Source organism: Pipra filicauda, unplaced genomic scaffold (genome assembly GCF_003945595.2).
Source record: "Pipra filicauda isolate LSUMZ 115617 unplaced genomic scaffold, ASM394559v2 scaffold10_size6260569_pilon, whole genome shotgun sequence".
Classification (NCBI taxonomy): domain Eukaryota; kingdom Metazoa; phylum Chordata; class Aves; order Passeriformes; family Pipridae; genus Pipra; species Pipra filicauda.
Genome location: NW_024103541.1, coordinates 3,815,795 through 3,834,004, shown reverse-complemented (window position 1 = coordinate 3,834,004; position 18,210 = coordinate 3,815,795). Strand labels below are relative to the sequence as shown.

Sequence of the window (18,210 nt, the reverse complement as noted above, 5' to 3'; positions counted from 1 at the left end):
ACCTGTTTCTTAGGGGAATTCTCCATGGTACCCTGGATTACCTACATCAAGCTTCTACATACAAAATCACTGCTTCTGCAATTTTCAAGACCATAAACAGGGACTTTTAATTTTGTCTTATCAGTGCAGAAACATTAACCCTTCTGTAGATCTATTCCCTAATTTGCAGTGTCAATTACAGGGGCATAATTCATCATGCTTAAACAACTTGAAATTTTTTAAAGTTCTCCTAAACAAGTAACTAATGACATTTGTACATCTTTGCATGCTGTGCAGTTAATCAGGTGATACTCTTACAACTGCCAATCAGAAGCTGTATGCACAGTTTTAATAAAAGTAATTTTAAACAGCTACATTGTACTGCTGAGTTGTTTACACAAAGGAATACACCTCAATTAGACTGTTGCTTTACATTTGAGTATATGCTATAAAGGCTTAGAAGACAAAATTGTTTTCCTGTGTTGTCCATGTGACAGGTTTGTGCATACAAACTCCAGGTGAAATTACTCTGCCTTAGTCTAAGAAAGACCTGCGCTGCAAATAGCTGTCAGGATGTCTTAAAACCCCACTGTGATGTTCTCATTGCCTGGAAAGGGGAAAAGGGCTTACAGTATCTGTAGGTGGCAATGTAAAAAATTTCTGCTCTTCACAGCAGATGCCCATGCAGCACTTCAGATGAATGTCCTGCATAAATTCCCATTTAAAGCTAAACGAAGTTTAACCCACTCCTGGTTTAAAAGATTTTGCTCCCTGTGAAAAGGTGAGGATGCTTTTCTCCCTTCTCTGCTTTTTCTGGTGCTTTTCTGTACTGTGGAAACAGTGCAGCAGCCAGAGCAAGTCAGTTTAGCTGAAAGCACCAGCCATCCACTGGCTTCTCCTGCTGCTGTCACCGAGCTGCGGAGTGAGCCACCACTTTCTATTCCTGTGGCCCTCATTATACCTGAACACCTTGGAAAGCAGCAGGAGCTACAAGATGGAGCACTACAAAAACACAGATGAATTTTATCCCTGGTGCTGGTGGTAGAAGCTTCTTTAGTCATTTTCATATTAGAAACTTAGGAATACTGTGTTGTACAATGTTTGTGGACTGAGAAGCTGGAAAAAGACTACTGTGTATGAAAAATGAAATCCCGGCAGAGAAGGATCTGGGGGTGCTGTCTGACAGATGGTTGGATATGAGCCAGTGTGTGCCCAGGTGGCCAAGAATGCCAGGAATAGTGTGGCCAGCAGGACCAGGGCAGTGACCGTCCCCCTGTGCTCAGCACTGGTGAGGCACCTCTAATCCTCTGTTCAGTTTTGGGCTCATCAGGACAATAAAGACATTGAGGTGCTGGGGCATGTTTGGAGAAGGGCAATGGAGCAGGGGAAGGGTCTGGAGCACAGGTCTTGTGAGGAGCAGCTGAGGGAGCTGGAGGGGCTCAGCCTGGACAAAAGGAGGCTGAGAGGTGACCTTATCAGTCTACAAATACCAGACAGGAGGTTGTCGCCAGGTGGGGTCGGTCTCTTCTCCCAGGTTACAAGAGCCAGGACAAGCAGAAATGGCCTAATTGGTTTAAACCTCAAACGGTTTAGATTGGATATTAGGAAAAATTACTTCACAGAAAGGGTGGTCGAGCATTGGAACGGCCTGCCCGCGGAAGCGGTGGAATCACAGTCCCTGGAAGCGCTAAAATCACGTGTAGATGTGGCGCTCGGGGACATGCTTTAGTGGTGAGCACAGCAGTGCTGACTTAGCTGCTGGACTCGGTGATGTTGGAAGCCCATCCCAAACCCAGAGCTCCTGAGACCCCGGATCCCCCTCCCGCGCCCCGCCCGCCACCTCCCCCTCACCGCCTGCCCCGCCCCTCGAGGCGCCGCGCCCAATCAGCAGCGCCCGCCGCCGCCGCCCCGCCCCCCCGCCCATTGGCGGGGGCCGCTCCCCCGGCGCTGCCTCCATGGCGACGCGGCGGACGGGCACTCCAAGATGGCCGCCGAGCCGGGCGGCGGGCGCGCCATCGCCGCCCGCCGCTCCCACCCGGGGCTCGCCGCCTTCACCGCCGGGCTCCTGCTACTGCTGCTCCCTTCTCCCTCCGGTTCTTCCTCTTGTGACCACCATGTGCCCAGCCGTGACCAGGTGCGGCCGCCGCGGGGCTCCTCAGGCGGCGGTGGGGGGGTGCTGGGCAGCAGATGGTCCCTCGCTCCCCGGTCGCGCTGTTTGGGTCCGTCCGTCCTCGGCTTCCCCGGGGCGGGCTGTGCCGGCTCTGGCCCCGCGGCCCCGGGTGTGGTCGGTGACGGCGGCGGGTGGTCGCGGGGCGGTTCCTCCCCGGTGAGGGAAGGGTCGGGAAGGGGCTGGAAGGGACTGATGGAGCGGTGCTGCCGCGGTGAGAAGGAGCACAGGGCTCGGGGTACTGTGTCTGCCCCTCTGAGCTGCCTCATCCAGCGGCCCGTACCTCTCCTCGCCAGGTTGTCTTTCAAGTTCCTCTCAAGGAAAATCATGTCTCGAAGCGAAACGTGGATCAACAGCTAAGAATTAAGATTGTATATGACACTAGTGTTGAGAAGTGAGTATAATGTTGTGGCAGCTTCTTCCTTTTTTTTTTGTCTCCGTGGCTGAGAATGGAAACCTTACAACTAAAGCTTGATTGTTTTGTTTTTTAAATGTAGCTTGCTGACTGAGAAAAGACATCTTATAAAGGTATGTTATATTTGCTTCCCGTTTTTGTGCCTACATATTTTATTATATGCATAAAATTAAGTTTAAGGTCAATTTAATTAGAAGCTTTGAATACCAGCCATTTAATATTCTCTAGTCGAGGAAACCAAGGCTTTGTGTATAGATTATGCCTCTATTCGAAATAATTCCAGTGTTCTGCAGACTGTAGTTTGACAGGTGTTTGCTGTATCCCAGGGTGCAAAGGTATCGGTAAGAAATGTGCATGTAGTTTTTAAAAGCCTCTTTGAAGCTGTACATTGAAATTAATACTGGCTCCCTTTCCATTTTGTCATTCCAATAACAAAATATGAGAATACTGAAACAAAATATTTCTTCAATATGTTGATAGTAATTGAACTTCTTGGGGAGTCTGGGTTTCCCCTATTCTGCTGTACCACCACATCTGGCAAATTTCATGTAAGTCGACAGTTAGTGCCTTTCAGGTGAGTTGTGTCTACACTGCTAGTGGGTGACTTTGATTTTTTTTTTTGTCCTGTTCAGAACAAACTCTTCCCCCAAGCTATATCTTACTTGGAGAAGACGTTTCAAGTGCGCAAATCCACAAGTACCATATTACTAAGCAGGTAGGTGAAAGTTTGTTGAAAATCACTTGCTATATTTGATATTTAACATTGTGTTGTATGGCTTTTAAAAGTAGAATAGAATAAGAGTGTAGGAAATGCCCTCCTGAATCAGACCACCTGACCCAGGGGGGTAGCAGATGCTCTTTTAGGGCGTATACACAAATCTGCCAACCTTTCATTATCGACACCTGCATTTTGTTGTGTCAGAAATGTTGAAGGCTATACATGCTGCCAGTTCCCTTTTATATGTACCCCATTTATGAACCTGTTCCTAATCTCTCTTTGAACCTGTGGATGCACCATTAACAGCTGGAAGCATTATGTCCTCCCTAGCAGTGTGACTAACAATTTTCACTGTGAAAGTTTTATTAAAATACCAGTATAATACTTTCAGACTATTCTAGACTTTTGGTCTAATAATAAAACAGTGCTGACTGTCTTTCATGTTTCATTGAAGGCAATGTGTGACAAACCAATATTTAAGGAGGAAAGCTGACCCTCACAGATATTGCCAAAAAGCCTGCGCAGACCATACGAGATGTGGGCCAGTTATAGTTCCTGAGGAACACCTCCAGGTAAGCTCAGCTGTCCAGTCTTTGAAATAATCTTTGAAAGATTATTGTTTGTGGAAATTAATGAAAAAGTAAATATTGCTAACTGTGCATAAGTGACCTCTTTGTGGGAGATCACTAAATCTGAAGGACAGAATAGAACACCTTAAGTTAATGGGAGTTCTGTAGTTTATGTTGTTGAACCAAAAGTCAAATAATACTGGACTAGTTACTGTTTTCTAAGCCTGCATTGTAATGACGTGCACAGAGAGGATGAGATTTGAAGCTTATTAAACTGCTGCTAGTCAGCTTGTTATTCACCTTGATCAACGAGTTGGATTTTCACACAGTTAATAGTGTTGATTTCTTTTTTTTTTTTTAAGTCCTTGTTTGAAGAGGTTATCCACTGACCCGACAGCATGGTGCAGGAAATGCTTCTGACATGTTTGCCTGCATGAATTTTTGATTCAGCTACAGATGTGATCAGTAGATTTCTTTCTCTCCTTCTTTTAATTTTTTTTTTTAAAACTGCCATCTTCATGGTGTCTGATAAATCAAAAGAGCCAGTCATTTGAAAGCTATTCCTTGGCTCTGGTTTTGTTTACTCTCTTCATAGGGCGTTTTCTTACCTTCTGCTGTTTTACAATGGGATTTATTCTCAGTTTCAAGCTAATTAAATTGTCATACGAAATTTTGATCATAGATAAAGTGTATTAATTGTTCCATTTGAACATTGCAAAGCAATGCAGGGTGTACAACGAGAGTGACTGGCACCGCAGGCCCACTGGCTTGCCTGACCAAGAAGGGGTTCGAGATGCTGACTTTGTGCTCTACGTTAGTGCTCTCACTACTGAAAGGTGTGGCCATGAAAATATCATTGCATATGCAGCCTACTGCCAGCTGGAAGCTGAAATGGACAGGCAAGTATTCCCTCTGTTGCAAACTCTTTTTTTAATTAAGCTTTCAAGTTTTTTCATTGTTCAGTTGTGGAATTTAATTGTTTGCTTGTGTTGTATAACAAGGTAGGAGTCATTATTGAAATAGACAAGTGCTGTATTTATGTAAAAACACAAAGCCATCAAATAGTGCTTAACTTGCAAAGTTGAGTCACATGAGTTAAAGCTAATCTTCCACTGTTAATGCCTAAACTTTATCTCAAGATCCTCTTTCTGGTGGAGTGCTTCATGTGTTCATGTGTTCACGGAGTCATGTGTTCACAGACTTAAAGGAGAATGCAAGTGGCTCTGCTTACATGGCTCTTGTTTCCAGCTCAGTTGTAGTCGCTGTCACAGGCTTTGTACCTCTGTAGGGTCTTACCTAAATTCAGATCTCTTAGGCTGTTGTCACTAACACCTGTGCAGAACACTGAGTGTAGAGGTTGGCTGATCCCACCTCTCCCCATCCCAACAGTAAACTAGTCACTGAATCCTTAACAGATAAAACATTTATAAATTATTGGGTAAGTTGTTTGGAAGGACTTATTTTCACATTAGTCTGTATTTTCTTTAATCTTCTACTGCTTCAAATGAATGTGATTTGAATTTCCTAGTATTTTACTGAAACCCATTTAACTTTAAAACTGTCTTCCAGGCCAATAGCAGGATATGCCAACTTGTGTCCAAATATGATTTCAACGCAAGCTCAGGAATTCATTGGCATGTTGTCTACAGTGAAACATGAGATCATCCATGCACTGGTGAGAGTTGATGTTATAAAATGTGTTTCCCTGAAATTGGTGCCTGCTTGCTCACATGCCTCCAGCTTGTTGTAAGAGGAGGATGTTTGATGGAGGAAAGCTCTTGCTTTGCCTCCTTGAATTTATGTGTTATTTGCCTTGGAGCACATTACTTGCAGTGTATGTGCTACTTGCAGTGTATCTGTGCTGGGGTGGGAACTCTTTCATGGCATTTGAGTTTGGATGTAAATGTCTTACCAAAGGTTTCCATATGCTTGTTTTTTAACCTGAAGGGGTTCTCTGCTGGACTGTTTGCATTTTATCGTGATGATGATGGAAAACCTTTGACACCAAGATATGCAGATGGACTCCCTCCTTTTAATGAAAGGTATTACATGTTTTTTGGACCTCTTGGTACTCCCATTGAAGGATATTTTCCTGTTGCCTTTTTAGGATGTGTTCTTACCTGTTGAAAATCCAACTCCATTCCATTATTAGAGCACTTTGCCTGTATTATGTTCAAACATTGGTATGTGTGGTGGTTTTTTAGTCTTTCTTTACACTGCTATTGAGCACTTGTATTATCCACATGTATTACAAATTAAGACAGGATTTTATTTATCAGGAGACTTGAACTTAAGCATTACAATGACCTGTGCCTAAATTTTGATGCTGATGAACACCTCTCTAAATGGAGAATTGTGTTTTCTGTAGGCTGCCTAATGTCAGTGCAGTTTGTTTTTAAGATATGTATCATTCAAGGTTTATAGTTATGCAGAACTGGCAAAGTGTGTAGTCTGCTGTGTGAATTTTCTGACTTGTTATAGAATGAGCAATTTGCTTTTTTTTTTTCTTTGTTTAGTTGATGTGGTAGAAATGTTCTTCTAGAGATTTTTTTGGAGGTGGAAGGGTAGAGAGCCTTCTTTGTTCACCTTTTTATAATAGCCATTCTGAGATTTTGAATTCCGTTTCTTACCCTCTTGGTAACAGTCGAAAATATATCTTGAGTTTATAGACATATTTTTAATAATCTTATTTTGCCTTGTTAAATCAGAGTTGTGTGTGTAATGAACACATATCTTAAAAAGGAGAAATGTTGCATAATAAAATTTTTAATTTAGAAAGCTTGAAGGGAGCACAGAGATTATCCGTGATTCTGTTTCTTAGAGAAAAATCTTTTCACAGTAGCAAGTCTTTGTGGGAAAGGTTTGTAACCAAAGCATTCTCCTTGCAGCCTAGGTTTGTATCAGTGGAGCAATAAAGTCGTGCACAGAGCAGTGAGGTTATGGGACGTACGTGGTGGCAAAATGCTGCGCCACGCTGTTCACCTTCTGGTAACGCCTCGTGTAGTCGTAAGTGTGGAGTAACTTCTAAACTTCGTGTGCCAAGGTTCCCATCATGTTTCTCGAGTCATAAAATATTCCTTACTCTTTAAGAAGTAATAACCTACCGTTGAATACCCTTTCCCTAAAAACATGGCCCAAAGCCTACTCTGTTGAGACTGTGTAGTGGATCCAAAGTGGAAAATGGGTGGCAGACAGTATGAAATAAATAAATTGACTTAATATTGAGAGACAAGGAAGGCACTGGGAAGTAAATTATGACAGGTTAAGCAAAACTGATGTTGAAGAGATTCCTTAATCCTACTCTTTAGATGTTTTCCTGCAGACTTAGACACCTAGTATTCCTGTTCCTTTAACAGACAGCATTGTCATTGCTTTTCTCATTTGTAAGATCATTCTATTTTCTACTTTTCTCTTTAAAAGCATTGTTTTAATATTTTCTCTAATTTTATTGATTACAAAATAATATAGTTAACGTTTTGTCATGTTTAAAAAGAAATTCCTCGAGTTTTCTTGGAAATCTTTCTTGCTTCCCATGCCTCTCTCTGACTCTCCCTCTGTGCCATCAAAAGAACATATACTCAAGTGTAATAAATTGGTATTGTAAATAAGTTGTAGTGTTAATCATATTTGGCCACAAATAATCTTTTTGTTTGTTTTAAATCTAACACAGTATATGAGCAAACTTGGATTAATTACCCCTCATTTATTGCTCATTTATTACCAGGAGATGAGTAGGCAGAGTGTTAGGTTCTCTATTGGGGTGCTTGGTGGCTTAGTCAGCCTCTGAGTAGAAGTGTTTTACATTGAGAAGAAAATAAAATAGTAGAAAATGAAATGCTGAAATACTTTTAAAAGATAATTATAGAGCAGTAGGACTGCATGTGGGTCTCTATCTCAATATTTTGAGAGTTGTAAATGTTTTCTTTCTAGGAAGAAGCTCGAAAACATTTTAATTGTCCAATTCTAGAGGGAATGGAGCTTGAAAATCAAGGTGGCATGGGTACTGAGCTCAATCACTGGGAGAAGAGATTGTTGGAGGTTAGTGCTGACACTAGGAATGAAAGGGGATGTGGGAATGTCTGTTCCCTCCACCTTGATTTTTAGGTTTAGTGTCGTACCTACTGGAGCCTTGAAAATGCAGGGGTATCAACCTCACTGAAATACATCACAAACAGTACTTAATACTTAAATACTTAAATTTATCCAGAAATGGGACATTTATCTCTTAACCTTTTTGCTAAGTCTCAGAGTATGAGTTTGAGATGCTTACTGAAAAACTAAATGTCTCTTACTTCTGTCTGCCATTTACCCTTTTGAGGAGGTTTGCTCCCTTTTTAGTGCAAGGGGGATAGTCCTTTGAATCATTTCAGCTTTGTTGCCCTCTGCTTCATATATCAAATATGTGATCATTCTTCATTACCTTGACTTCATCTCTGTTCATGTGCCCTGGCATTGGCTTTTGCCATCTGTCTTCCAGAACCTTGTCTGATCAAGAAAACACTTATTTTCCTCCTGACATTTAAATTAATTTTTATTTATAACTTTGTGCTGTGTTAGGTTTTTGGCAGAGGTACACTTTCTAGTCATTGGTGTATGCAGTGAGGTAACCTAGAAGGGAAATGCTTCAGGACAGACCTTTTATGAAGGAGGATGGGATTTGATTGTCAGTAGTAAAAAGAGACTGGAAATAAAATGCCTTTTCATAGGAAGGATTTTCTTACAGTGATGATTTTCAGCGGCTTACTAATAGTAACTGGTAACTTTCAGAATGAAGCAATGACTGGATCCCATACTCAGAATCGAGTCTTTTCCAGGATCACCTTGGCATTAATGGAAGACACAGGGTAGGAATTAAGAATAGGGGTTGGGGTTTGGTTCATTTGTGTTTGGTTTTCATTGTACTTGATCTTATTTAGAATTGATGCATTTGTACTTACCCATCTGCAGCACAGCAGCTAATCATCATAACTGGCATTACACTAAACAAGAAGTTAGACCCCGTATGTTATTTTTTCTTCATGTATTTCAAAACCCATTCTTAATTTAGCCTTAAAAAGCTAAATTTTGGAGGTGGAAGGGTAGAGAGCCTTCTATGTAATGCATAGTATGCATAGTATGCATAGTACTATGCAATGCATAGTACTGTTTGTAGAGTCTGTTTACTTTTTTTCCTGATGTAAGTCTTCTCTAGTTGCATACAGTACATATTGATTTTTTTTCCCCAGCTCTTCTTGCAGATAGAAAGCAGAAATTGCCTAAAATGTCATCTTTCTGTATGCATTGTTCCTTTGCAGATCATGAAATTTTCTTCTAGTTCATTGGGAGCTTGAAAAACAGTGTAATTGTAGTATATTTTGTTACAGGCAGGGATGCAGTTTCCGTTTTTCTTAATTTGAAGACCTTAAGGCATAGTACGAAGTTCTTTGAGCTGAGTTTTATTAACCAGAACGCTAATTTTTGAAGTAACTGTATTCTTGTTATAAATGAAGCCAGTAATCAAGGATTCTTAGCAGCAAGGCTGTTTATTCGATAATGAATGAGCAAAGCAGCGCTGGGTGCAAAAGGGGACTCACCAATAAGCACACCCTCTAGAGTGTTTTGCAGTCTTTTATACATTTGTTCCAGGAAAGTCCCCACCCAGTTTCGTTTCTTGGTTATGATGTCAGTTTTGTTTCTCGGGCCGTGCAGGCTCTTATCAGTGGTTGAGGGGAAAACTTCAAGTTTTCCTTTTTCTTATCCTTTGGATAACTTCTTTCCTTACGCATGCGTATTTACTCGTTGCATATATAAACAGTATATTTTTAAGTCTTATTTGGCCTTAGTGGTATATATTTGTTAAAAGCAAATTACATAAGCATATTTACATGAGCATATTTAGCATATTTACATTTGGCAGTTTGAATAACCCTCTATTTCTTGTTCTTTATTAACGTGAATCATTGTGCAATTCCTCACATTCTCGTTTTAAAATCCCTTTACAGGTGGTATAAAGCAAATTACAGCATGGCAGAGAAATTAGATTGGGGACGCGATAAAGGCTGTGACTTTGTAATGAAGAGCTGCAAATTCTGGATTGACCAAAAGAGGCAAAAGTAAGGATACAGTCTTTAAAAAAAAAATTGAGAGGAAACCTTGGTGCTTGTTTATATTTGTCCTTCAAATGTAACTCAATGAAAAGAAGTAGGGGCAGATATAGATGAACAAGGAATGCTGCACTGCATCCCACTCAATACGATAAATACAGAGCCAAACATCTTAGGGTGTAGGATGCATTTACACTATGAGAAGACTGTGCTTCAGAGAGGATGGGTAGGACTTAATCTAAAAGTGTTTGCCCTCTTATTTTGTCCCTTTTAATTGGAAATGCAACCTGTGTCATTTTGCATTACTAGACTGCACTAAAAGCAACAAAGGGAGGTGATAGGCATCTTCAAAACAAAACCTGCCTTGTTTGTTCCTTTCAATACTCATACATTCCTAAGACACAGCTGCATAGTGGGCCTGTTTTGCTTGTATATTTTTTTTAGAGTTTACAAAGCAGTGTCATTAAAACTAAATAGGTGAGTGCATTGTAATTTTGATCACTGGCTTGATATTCTGAAAGGTCATACCCAGACAAATAACAGTAATTAGCCTCCAGGGAAGAAGTTGATGCTTCTTTGTGTCATTGAGTGAGCGTAGGGGAGAATGGGAACAAAGAATCTAGACAGACTGTTTATGTAAAGCATTTGAAGTGATCTAGTGGGATTTTTATTCTTCTTTTTTTCTTTCTTTTTTGAGGAGGCAATTAATCAGTCCATACTGCGACACTTTGAGGAGTAATCCTTTGCAGTTAACCTGCAGACAGGACCAAAGAGCAGTAGCAGTGTGCAACTTGCAAAAGTTTCCAAAGCAGTTACCTCAGGAATATCAGGTATAATGGATCTTACTTTAACAAATAACTGAAGTGTTTTCACTGTTGAGCTTTGCAGCCAGATGATTATATTTTTGGTTGTTTTTTTTTCTTCTGAACTAGTAGATAAGGGTAGATAATGTGAAAAATGTCTGCCTAGTTTATTCCAAGGAGTCTGAAAAAAACCCCTTGTGATATTAATAAAAGAATAAGGAGGTTTCTTGACCATCTAACCAAATACCAGATGGAAAAGTTGCTGTGTAAAAGAAATCCCTCAGAATGTTTTGTTTGGGGTATTTCTTCCCCTAGTCTGCTGCCCTGTGTCACTGCACACTAAGAAATGTGTTCTGTTTACATCTCAAGGAGTGCACTGATTACAAAGAGGGGAGTCGGGGCAGGAGTGGGGAGTGATACATACAAATGTGAATCTCTACATTATTTATATATTCTTAAATACTTCTGGTTTTTCTGATTCATGGGTATTGTAAGTTGCTGTTAACTGCACTCCTGAGTGTCACAGCTGGTGTTCTTATAGGTGTAGTGATTGGGTCTGTTTAAAAACAGTTGTACACTTGTCTTTGCACAAGCTGCTTCACTACTGTATTTTGTTTTGCAGTACTTCGACAATCTTAATGGAGTACCAACAGAAGAATTGCCTTATTATGGTGGCTCAGTAGAAATTGCTGACTATTGTCCCTTTAGTCAGGAATTCAGCTGGCATTTAAGTGGTGAATTTCAACGCAGTTCAGACTGCAGAATAATTGAAAACCAACCAGGTCAGTACTCAGGTTTTCAATATGATATTGCAGAGACTGCATTTCTTAATTTGAAATGGACTTGCTGTATATTCAAACTGATTGGATGTGAATTTTTTCACTAGTCAGGTTTTACCCTACCAGCTGTGTAAACACTATGTTGGAGTTAGAAGCATAGCAGTACTACCTTGTACACCTAGGAGGCAGACTCCCACATCTAATGCAAGAATTGCCGAAGAGCAGAACAGATAATAACCCCACCGAAGAGCAGAACAGATAATAACCCCAAATGATCCAGATATAACACAAAGGGTTAGGGTGGGTGAGTTGGTTGTTTTTTGAGTGTCTGAAACATAGTTCCACTTTCCACTTTTGTGGGGTTTTTGTTCAAGGCAAGGAGCTTTGCAAATTACCAGAATATGGGTAGTGCATGGGTGTTCAGTATTGCAGAACTGCAGAATGCTGGAGGATATTACCTGTCTGTGCAGTTGTATCAAAAACAAACAAACACACCCTCTGCCCTGCAGCCAGAAATCACAGCTGGTGCTCCCTGGAGGCAAGCATAACCGCATAGTTCTGATGGAAAATGCTTGCTGGTTGGGGTTTTTTTGTGGTTAGTTGACTGGTTTGTTTGGTTTTAAAATCTTGTGTTTCTTCCCACTTTATTTTCAAGATGGTATAATTCCCAAATTGATGATGATTAAGGGTCTGAAATATTCCAAAAGTAAACTTTAAGTTGCATGTGGAGATACTGACCATTATAGGCTTTTAAGTTGATGTGGACTTTGTTTCTCTAGTAAGTTGCAATTCAGTATATTCCTTCTACCTTAGATCCTACCAAAAACTATGGTGCAGAGAAATATGGACCAAACTCTGTATGTCTTATTCAGAAATCTGCTTTTGTTATGGAACAGTGCAGGAGGAAACTCAGTTACCCTGACTGGGGTAGTGGATGTTACCAAGTAAGTATGTGTTGGGTTTTTATCTTTTTTTTTTTTTTTTTTTTAAAGTAACACTTAGGAGAAAAGCCAGGTATAAAATGTCAGCTATGACTTAGAACTTTGCATCTGCACACTGAACATGATCTTCTCTACCTCACATCTCTAGATCATTTGACATGCTTTGAAAACAATTATCTTCCAACCATAAGCCTGTAATTTAGCTAAGTTAAGTGTGTGACCTCTGGGATGGCTTGTGTGTTACTCCCAGTCTTGCTAGGGACATCATCTGTCTTAGCTGAAGAGAAAGTGTCACTGGGGTAAGAAGGAGTAATTATATGAAATGTTCTGTTGTTGAAGCTTAATGCTGATCAGTCACTCTGATTTTTCAGAGGTGGAAAGCACTGTGCACATGTCACTTATTTTTCATTATCCTCATTCTCTTCAGGACTGTCTCACTAAAGGTGTCACATTCAACAGCTGCACAACTAAAAAGTAGACATGAGCAGAAGCCAAATTTTACTCATTCTCAGTTGATGATCTGCATCGTTGCACAAAAGGAGTACAGTCAGTGCTTTAAAGCATTCCTGAACCGAATAGTTGCTCTGAGTGCATTAAAATACCTGCAGTTCATCTGTGCTCTAGTACCAGGTGTTTACTGAATGTCCTATTTACTTATTGAAAGAGCCTCCAAACCCCCGCTATGATAAACTGTAATACCGACTTGACTCTTTTTTATTTTAAGGTTTCTTGTTCTCCACAAGGGCTGCATGTTTGGGTCAAGGACACTGCGTACTTGTGCAGCCGCTCAGGTCAGGTATTAACTGTGAGCATCCAGATGAATGGCTGGATACACGTTGGGAATCTGCTCTGCCCAGCCTGTTTGGACTTCTGTGACTCCTGCCCCCCAGAGCGGGACCCTCCAGCTTCTAACCTAACAAGAGCTGCACCCATTGGTAGGTTGCCTTATTTGCTGAAGTGAAACTTTAATGTTCGATATCTGAAAATTTCAAAGATTTATGTCAGCTCTGACTGTTGGGAGCAGGAAAGAAAAGCCATGGCTATTCAGAGATCCCAGGTGTAGGAGGTAAAGGAAGATAACAAAGGTGCCCTGCTTTTTGCTGTGCGGTTGTGCAGAATGGTGGCTAACACAGGAGAAATGTGTCTGAAACATAACTCCTTCATGTCATGTCTCCTGGTAATCATCCCAGAAATCTAGCTTTAGCCTGGGAATTTACCAGGAATTCCAGTCTGTGTTTTGAAGGCCATATCGTTATTATAATCTTAAAAACTGTCACCTCGTGGAAAGTGAGTTCTCACTTGTGTAACTTCCCATTGACAGTGTTAGTGTTGTAATCCAGCACACGAAAGATCAGAGTCAGTTTTCTTTTTCAGGGAGGTAAAAAGCTTAATTCACTAAATACCAGTTAATGTTTAGTCAAGAAGTTTGCTTTAGCTCTTTCATGGTTTTTAGTGTTCTCTTTGTTATTTTATCTTCTTTTTAAATATAAAATTTATAAACTTTATGGTTTTTTGTTTGTTTGTTTGTTTTTATTTTAGACTTGTGCTCCTGCTCGTCCAGCCTGGTGGTAACCCTTTGGCTACTGATGGCCAACTTAATTCCCCTGCTAACAGGGTTGTTTCTCTGTGCATAGAGTTTAAACTTGGGGCCAGAAGATGTTCCGAGATGATACACTATTATGTTGCACTCCTTACTGTGGAGCACAGAGTATTTGTCTCTGCAGGAAGCTGTCTTCTGCTGAACCTCATCTCTCCTGGCAAGTATTGGTGCAGACAGTAGTCAGGGAGGTGCTGACAAAAGCAGCCAGAGTTTTGAGAGGAGGAAAATTTACCTTGTCATCTCAATAAGTGCCAGTATTTTCCTGAATTGCAACCTTTGGTTTTTTTGACTCAGTAGCAAGATCCACTATGCCAACTGTGTTAGACTACCTGGCAATTCAGTTAAGATCTGAAACAAGAACTCTTCTGTAATAGAACTGAGGGTTGTTTTGGTTTTTTTGTTATGTCTGTTGTGTGACTGGTAGCAAAGTATCCTCAAACTGGAAATATACCTCAGTGGTTTAGTCGAAAGCCATGTAAAAATAAGTTGTTGTCACTGCTAATAACCCAGACCTGAACAGGTTGGGAATTTGTTTGTTTTGTCAATTCTTACAATTTATGGGTGAAGGAATAATTTAATGGGATAGACCAGTGGTTAGCAGTTGTCACCACAACTTGATTTTGCAGCTTTGAGGCTTCTCAGAATTCATACTAGGTAAAGCAGCTAATTCTTGGGGTTCATTTGCATATACCTACATGCACAAAATGGAGTTTCAGACTGATAATGAAGACAACTGTCTAGAAATCCCATTCTCATTTAGCATGTGCCAGTTCTACTGTGAAATTTAATACATAAAATATTTGAATATTCTCAGAGTAATTTGCTGGGCAAATACGTTTCAGTACTGATATCCAGACTGTAAAACTGAGATAGAATTTACGATCGTTTTTTATTTTGTTGGTTTGTTTCTTAAGTAATGAATAATGGCATTATTGTTTCTTAAATAGTATGAACATAACTGCAAATGTTCTCACTTTTTGTTGAAGGGCAAACCAGTAGCAATGGCAGCTATAATCTTACAGGACCATGATGATGTCTCTAGACCAAAAACTATATTGAATGTGTAAGGAAAATCTAATCTGTTTTCCTTTTTTTTATTTTCCACCTCCACTTTTTCTTGCACATGTAAATACTATGGATTATTTGAGTATTTTGCAATAAGTTGAGAATCAGACATTTTGAAACACTTGCGGGTACACTTTGCTACAAAACTAATAATGAGAAAATATAGAAAAGGAAGGAAGGGAGTAAATATCAAGCTAAGGAGAGCTGCTCTATAGGACCCTTGTAAGGATGGTTTTATAATGTATAACAAATAGTCCCGTTTAGAGTAAAAGAAACTGTCACGTGATTCAATCCACTGTCTGTCCTTTTAGGATAGTTGTCATACTTGGAAGAGTGTTAAACTTGAGGGAATGGACATGCCCAGTGCACTAAAAAAGTGCAAAGATGATGTTACTCTGCTTCTTGAATGTGCTGTGATACTAGAATTGTCAGTGACTGGATCCCTTTCTAAAATGGAAGGTAGGGAGGTGGAGTAAATTTTATTTAGCTATAATTAAACTTTAAATTATTAAAGGACTTCCATCGTGATTGTAAGGAATTCTTAGTGCCTACTGGACTTGTTTGTTGTTTTTTTTATTTAAAGAAAGTCTTACGACACTGCTGAGGCAAGTAAGGTGCAACCTAAAACTGTCTGAAGGCATCACAGTTGAGAGTACCTTGCACTGGGTTATGTCCCCTTCTTGACTGCAAGTTAAGTTTGCTTTGAATTGTACAAGGCCTAGGCTAGACTTAAACCAGTGTTTCAGAGAAGCAATACAAGTCAGGACTCTAATGCTTTAAATTTGTGCAAGTTCAAATTACGCAACACTAAGATTGATAAGTGAACACTAATCATATGTCCACAAAACAGTCAATGTAAATTGATTCCTTGGAAACATAAAGGTTTGAGAATACATCTTAGGTCCCAGAGCTTGATATTGTATTTTTTCTGTTGTGCAATAATACAGTTGAAATGGTATCACTCAACAACAATGCTTTTGATACTTGAAAAAAAATTGCTGGTTATTTTTCCTTACTGTGGAATATTTGCACTGTCTGAACTTTCTGGTTAACTTTATACCTGTTAAACTTTTTAACTGGTGTTAATTTATTGTGCTCAGTATTTGATATGCTGGTCTCCTGTCTGTGTAAATGTGAGATTTGTTATATTTAATTGAATATTTTTATCTTCTACACAGTTGTTTATCTCGAGAGTTTTTCTTCTTTTAATCTCTCTTCCTGAGAATTAACTGAAAGATGGCTTAGAAAGTCGATGCTTACCTACTTCTGAATTGTATGCATTAATTAAAGAAAGGGGCTGTAGTGCTTTGTACTGACAGGGAAAAATCTATGGGAGCTCTTGTGGTCAGGGTCACCAGTACCTGCTGAGTAGCTGCATCAGTGAATCCAGTGAAGTAAAACTGCTCCTGCCTTAATAATCTGAGATTTCAGTCGTAATTTCTTTGGTGTGCAGCCCTTCAGCTGGCTGTGAACTGCAGAACTGGACGTGACTTTGGGGGGTTGGGTGGGGAAAGTACTCCAGTCAGAAAAATGCAATGTATTGTATCCCATCAGTGGGTTAGCAGCTGTTAGCAGCTGTAGCCTTGTGGGAACTGCCAAGGAATGTGTCAAGTTCAATTTAAAGTGACAACGAACTGGTAATCATCATAAAGAATATTTGAGTAAAGCTGACTACCTCAGTTGTGTTTGTCTTTGCATTCAGCTTCTAGCCTGCTGTGAACTTCCAAATCTTAAGATGAATTAAGTAAAAGCGTCTCAGGTTTCCAAGAATAAAGTAAATACAGTAGGAAGCATAAGCCATTTTTGAGTGTAGAACATAGCTAAAAATGTAGCTTTATACCAATCAGTTGTGTAGCCTTAAGTGTAGTTTATGCTGTAAAAATCAGAATTGCTTTTAAATAAATACGAAGTTTGCAGGCAGCTCCGTTAGGTGTCCTGAGTGCAGGTGGCCAGTCTATCCTATTGCATCTCTTATCCTGAAAACTTTGAAATGTAGCCCAGTTAAGCCTTTGTGTTCTCACCAGAGTAAATGGGGCACCAGGAGCCCTTCAAGTTGTGCTAAGAGATACATGAGGTAGCTCACCTGTAGTAGAAACATTTTCAGTATGTAGTGTCCACAGTTTTAATTTTTAAAAAAACATTCCGTGTTTGCTTAGGGAAACAGATTAGTCTTGTGGACTTTTCTGACCCCAGTAGTTCAAAGCATTTCAATTAGAAGTCAAGGGAAGTCATACTTCAGGAACACATTTTTCTAGTGTTTCAATTACAAGAAATAATTATAGCTTTTGGCTGGAGAATGCAGCAGGTAAAACCACACTGAAAAGCAGCAATTCATTCCTCCTGAAATGAGTCGAGGTCTTGGGAGACTGTCATGGCCTTTGGTGTAGGTTAATTACTGAAAGAGAATCATGTCCCCCGTTCGTTGACTGTCAGTCCAAAGCAGCTCATTCTTTCTACTGTGCATTAGTAAATTGGGAAGACTTATGTCGCTTAAGAGCAGACATCTCCACAATTCCTCATGAGGGCCAGTTGTTTTTAAATCTCCCCGTACTGGAAATCTTTCTGCTTAATTGTATTCCAATAGAGAGGGAATCGTATGTCCTTTCTTCCCCTCATTTCCAGGGAGTGACTTTCAGCCAGTTGAGCAGCTCAAGGTCTTTTCCCTGTGAGATTGAAGCCCCGGTTTTTGCTTGTCTGGTTGTGTGGGTGCTGCTCATGTGTGTGTATTGCTCTTCAGGATTTGGGGCTATTTGTACACTGAATAATGTGATCTTAGCACTACCAGACTTTCAAAGTGCAAATGTTGCCTTTCAAATATGAAGCTTACCTTGGAGATAAAACAACTGTTTTGAGAGAACTGGCTGACCTTGAACATGTGTTTCCTATTTTGGTACAGAATGTAAATATAGAACTAAGTATTTTACACTGATTTTGGCTGAATTGAGATATAAGGGCTAATTTGTGTTATTTATGGAGTAAAAAAATTACTTATTTTACTGGTTAAAAAAAGTATGTTATAAAAAAAAAAGACGAGACTGTTCATCAATAAAATGTCTGTAGAAAATTGATTATTTTTGTCCTTTTCTTTGAG

The 18,210-nt window shown here is 39.9% G+C and overlaps 1 protein-coding gene across 1 annotated transcript; it reads left to right on the top strand.

Annotated features, from left to right (window-relative positions):
* Positions 1-1,948: 1,948 nt before the first annotated feature.
* Positions 1,949-18,187, top strand: LMLN (leishmanolysin like peptidase). Its single transcript, XM_027723555.2, has 17 exons — positions 1,949-2,113; positions 2,443-2,540; positions 2,644-2,674; positions 3,194-3,276; positions 3,734-3,851; positions 4,569-4,747; positions 5,418-5,523; positions 5,796-5,890; positions 6,737-6,854; positions 7,779-7,886; positions 8,616-8,692; positions 9,830-9,940; positions 10,629-10,761; positions 11,357-11,516; positions 12,327-12,457; positions 13,179-13,389; positions 13,994-18,187. Exons 1-17 carry the CDS (start codon positions 1,964-1,966, stop codon positions 14,086-14,088), a joined length of 2,004 nt encoding a protein of 667 aa, XP_027579356.1. The 5' UTR covers positions 1,949-1,963; the 3' UTR covers positions 14,089-18,187.
* The last annotated feature ends 23 nt before the right edge of the window (positions 18,188-18,210 follow it).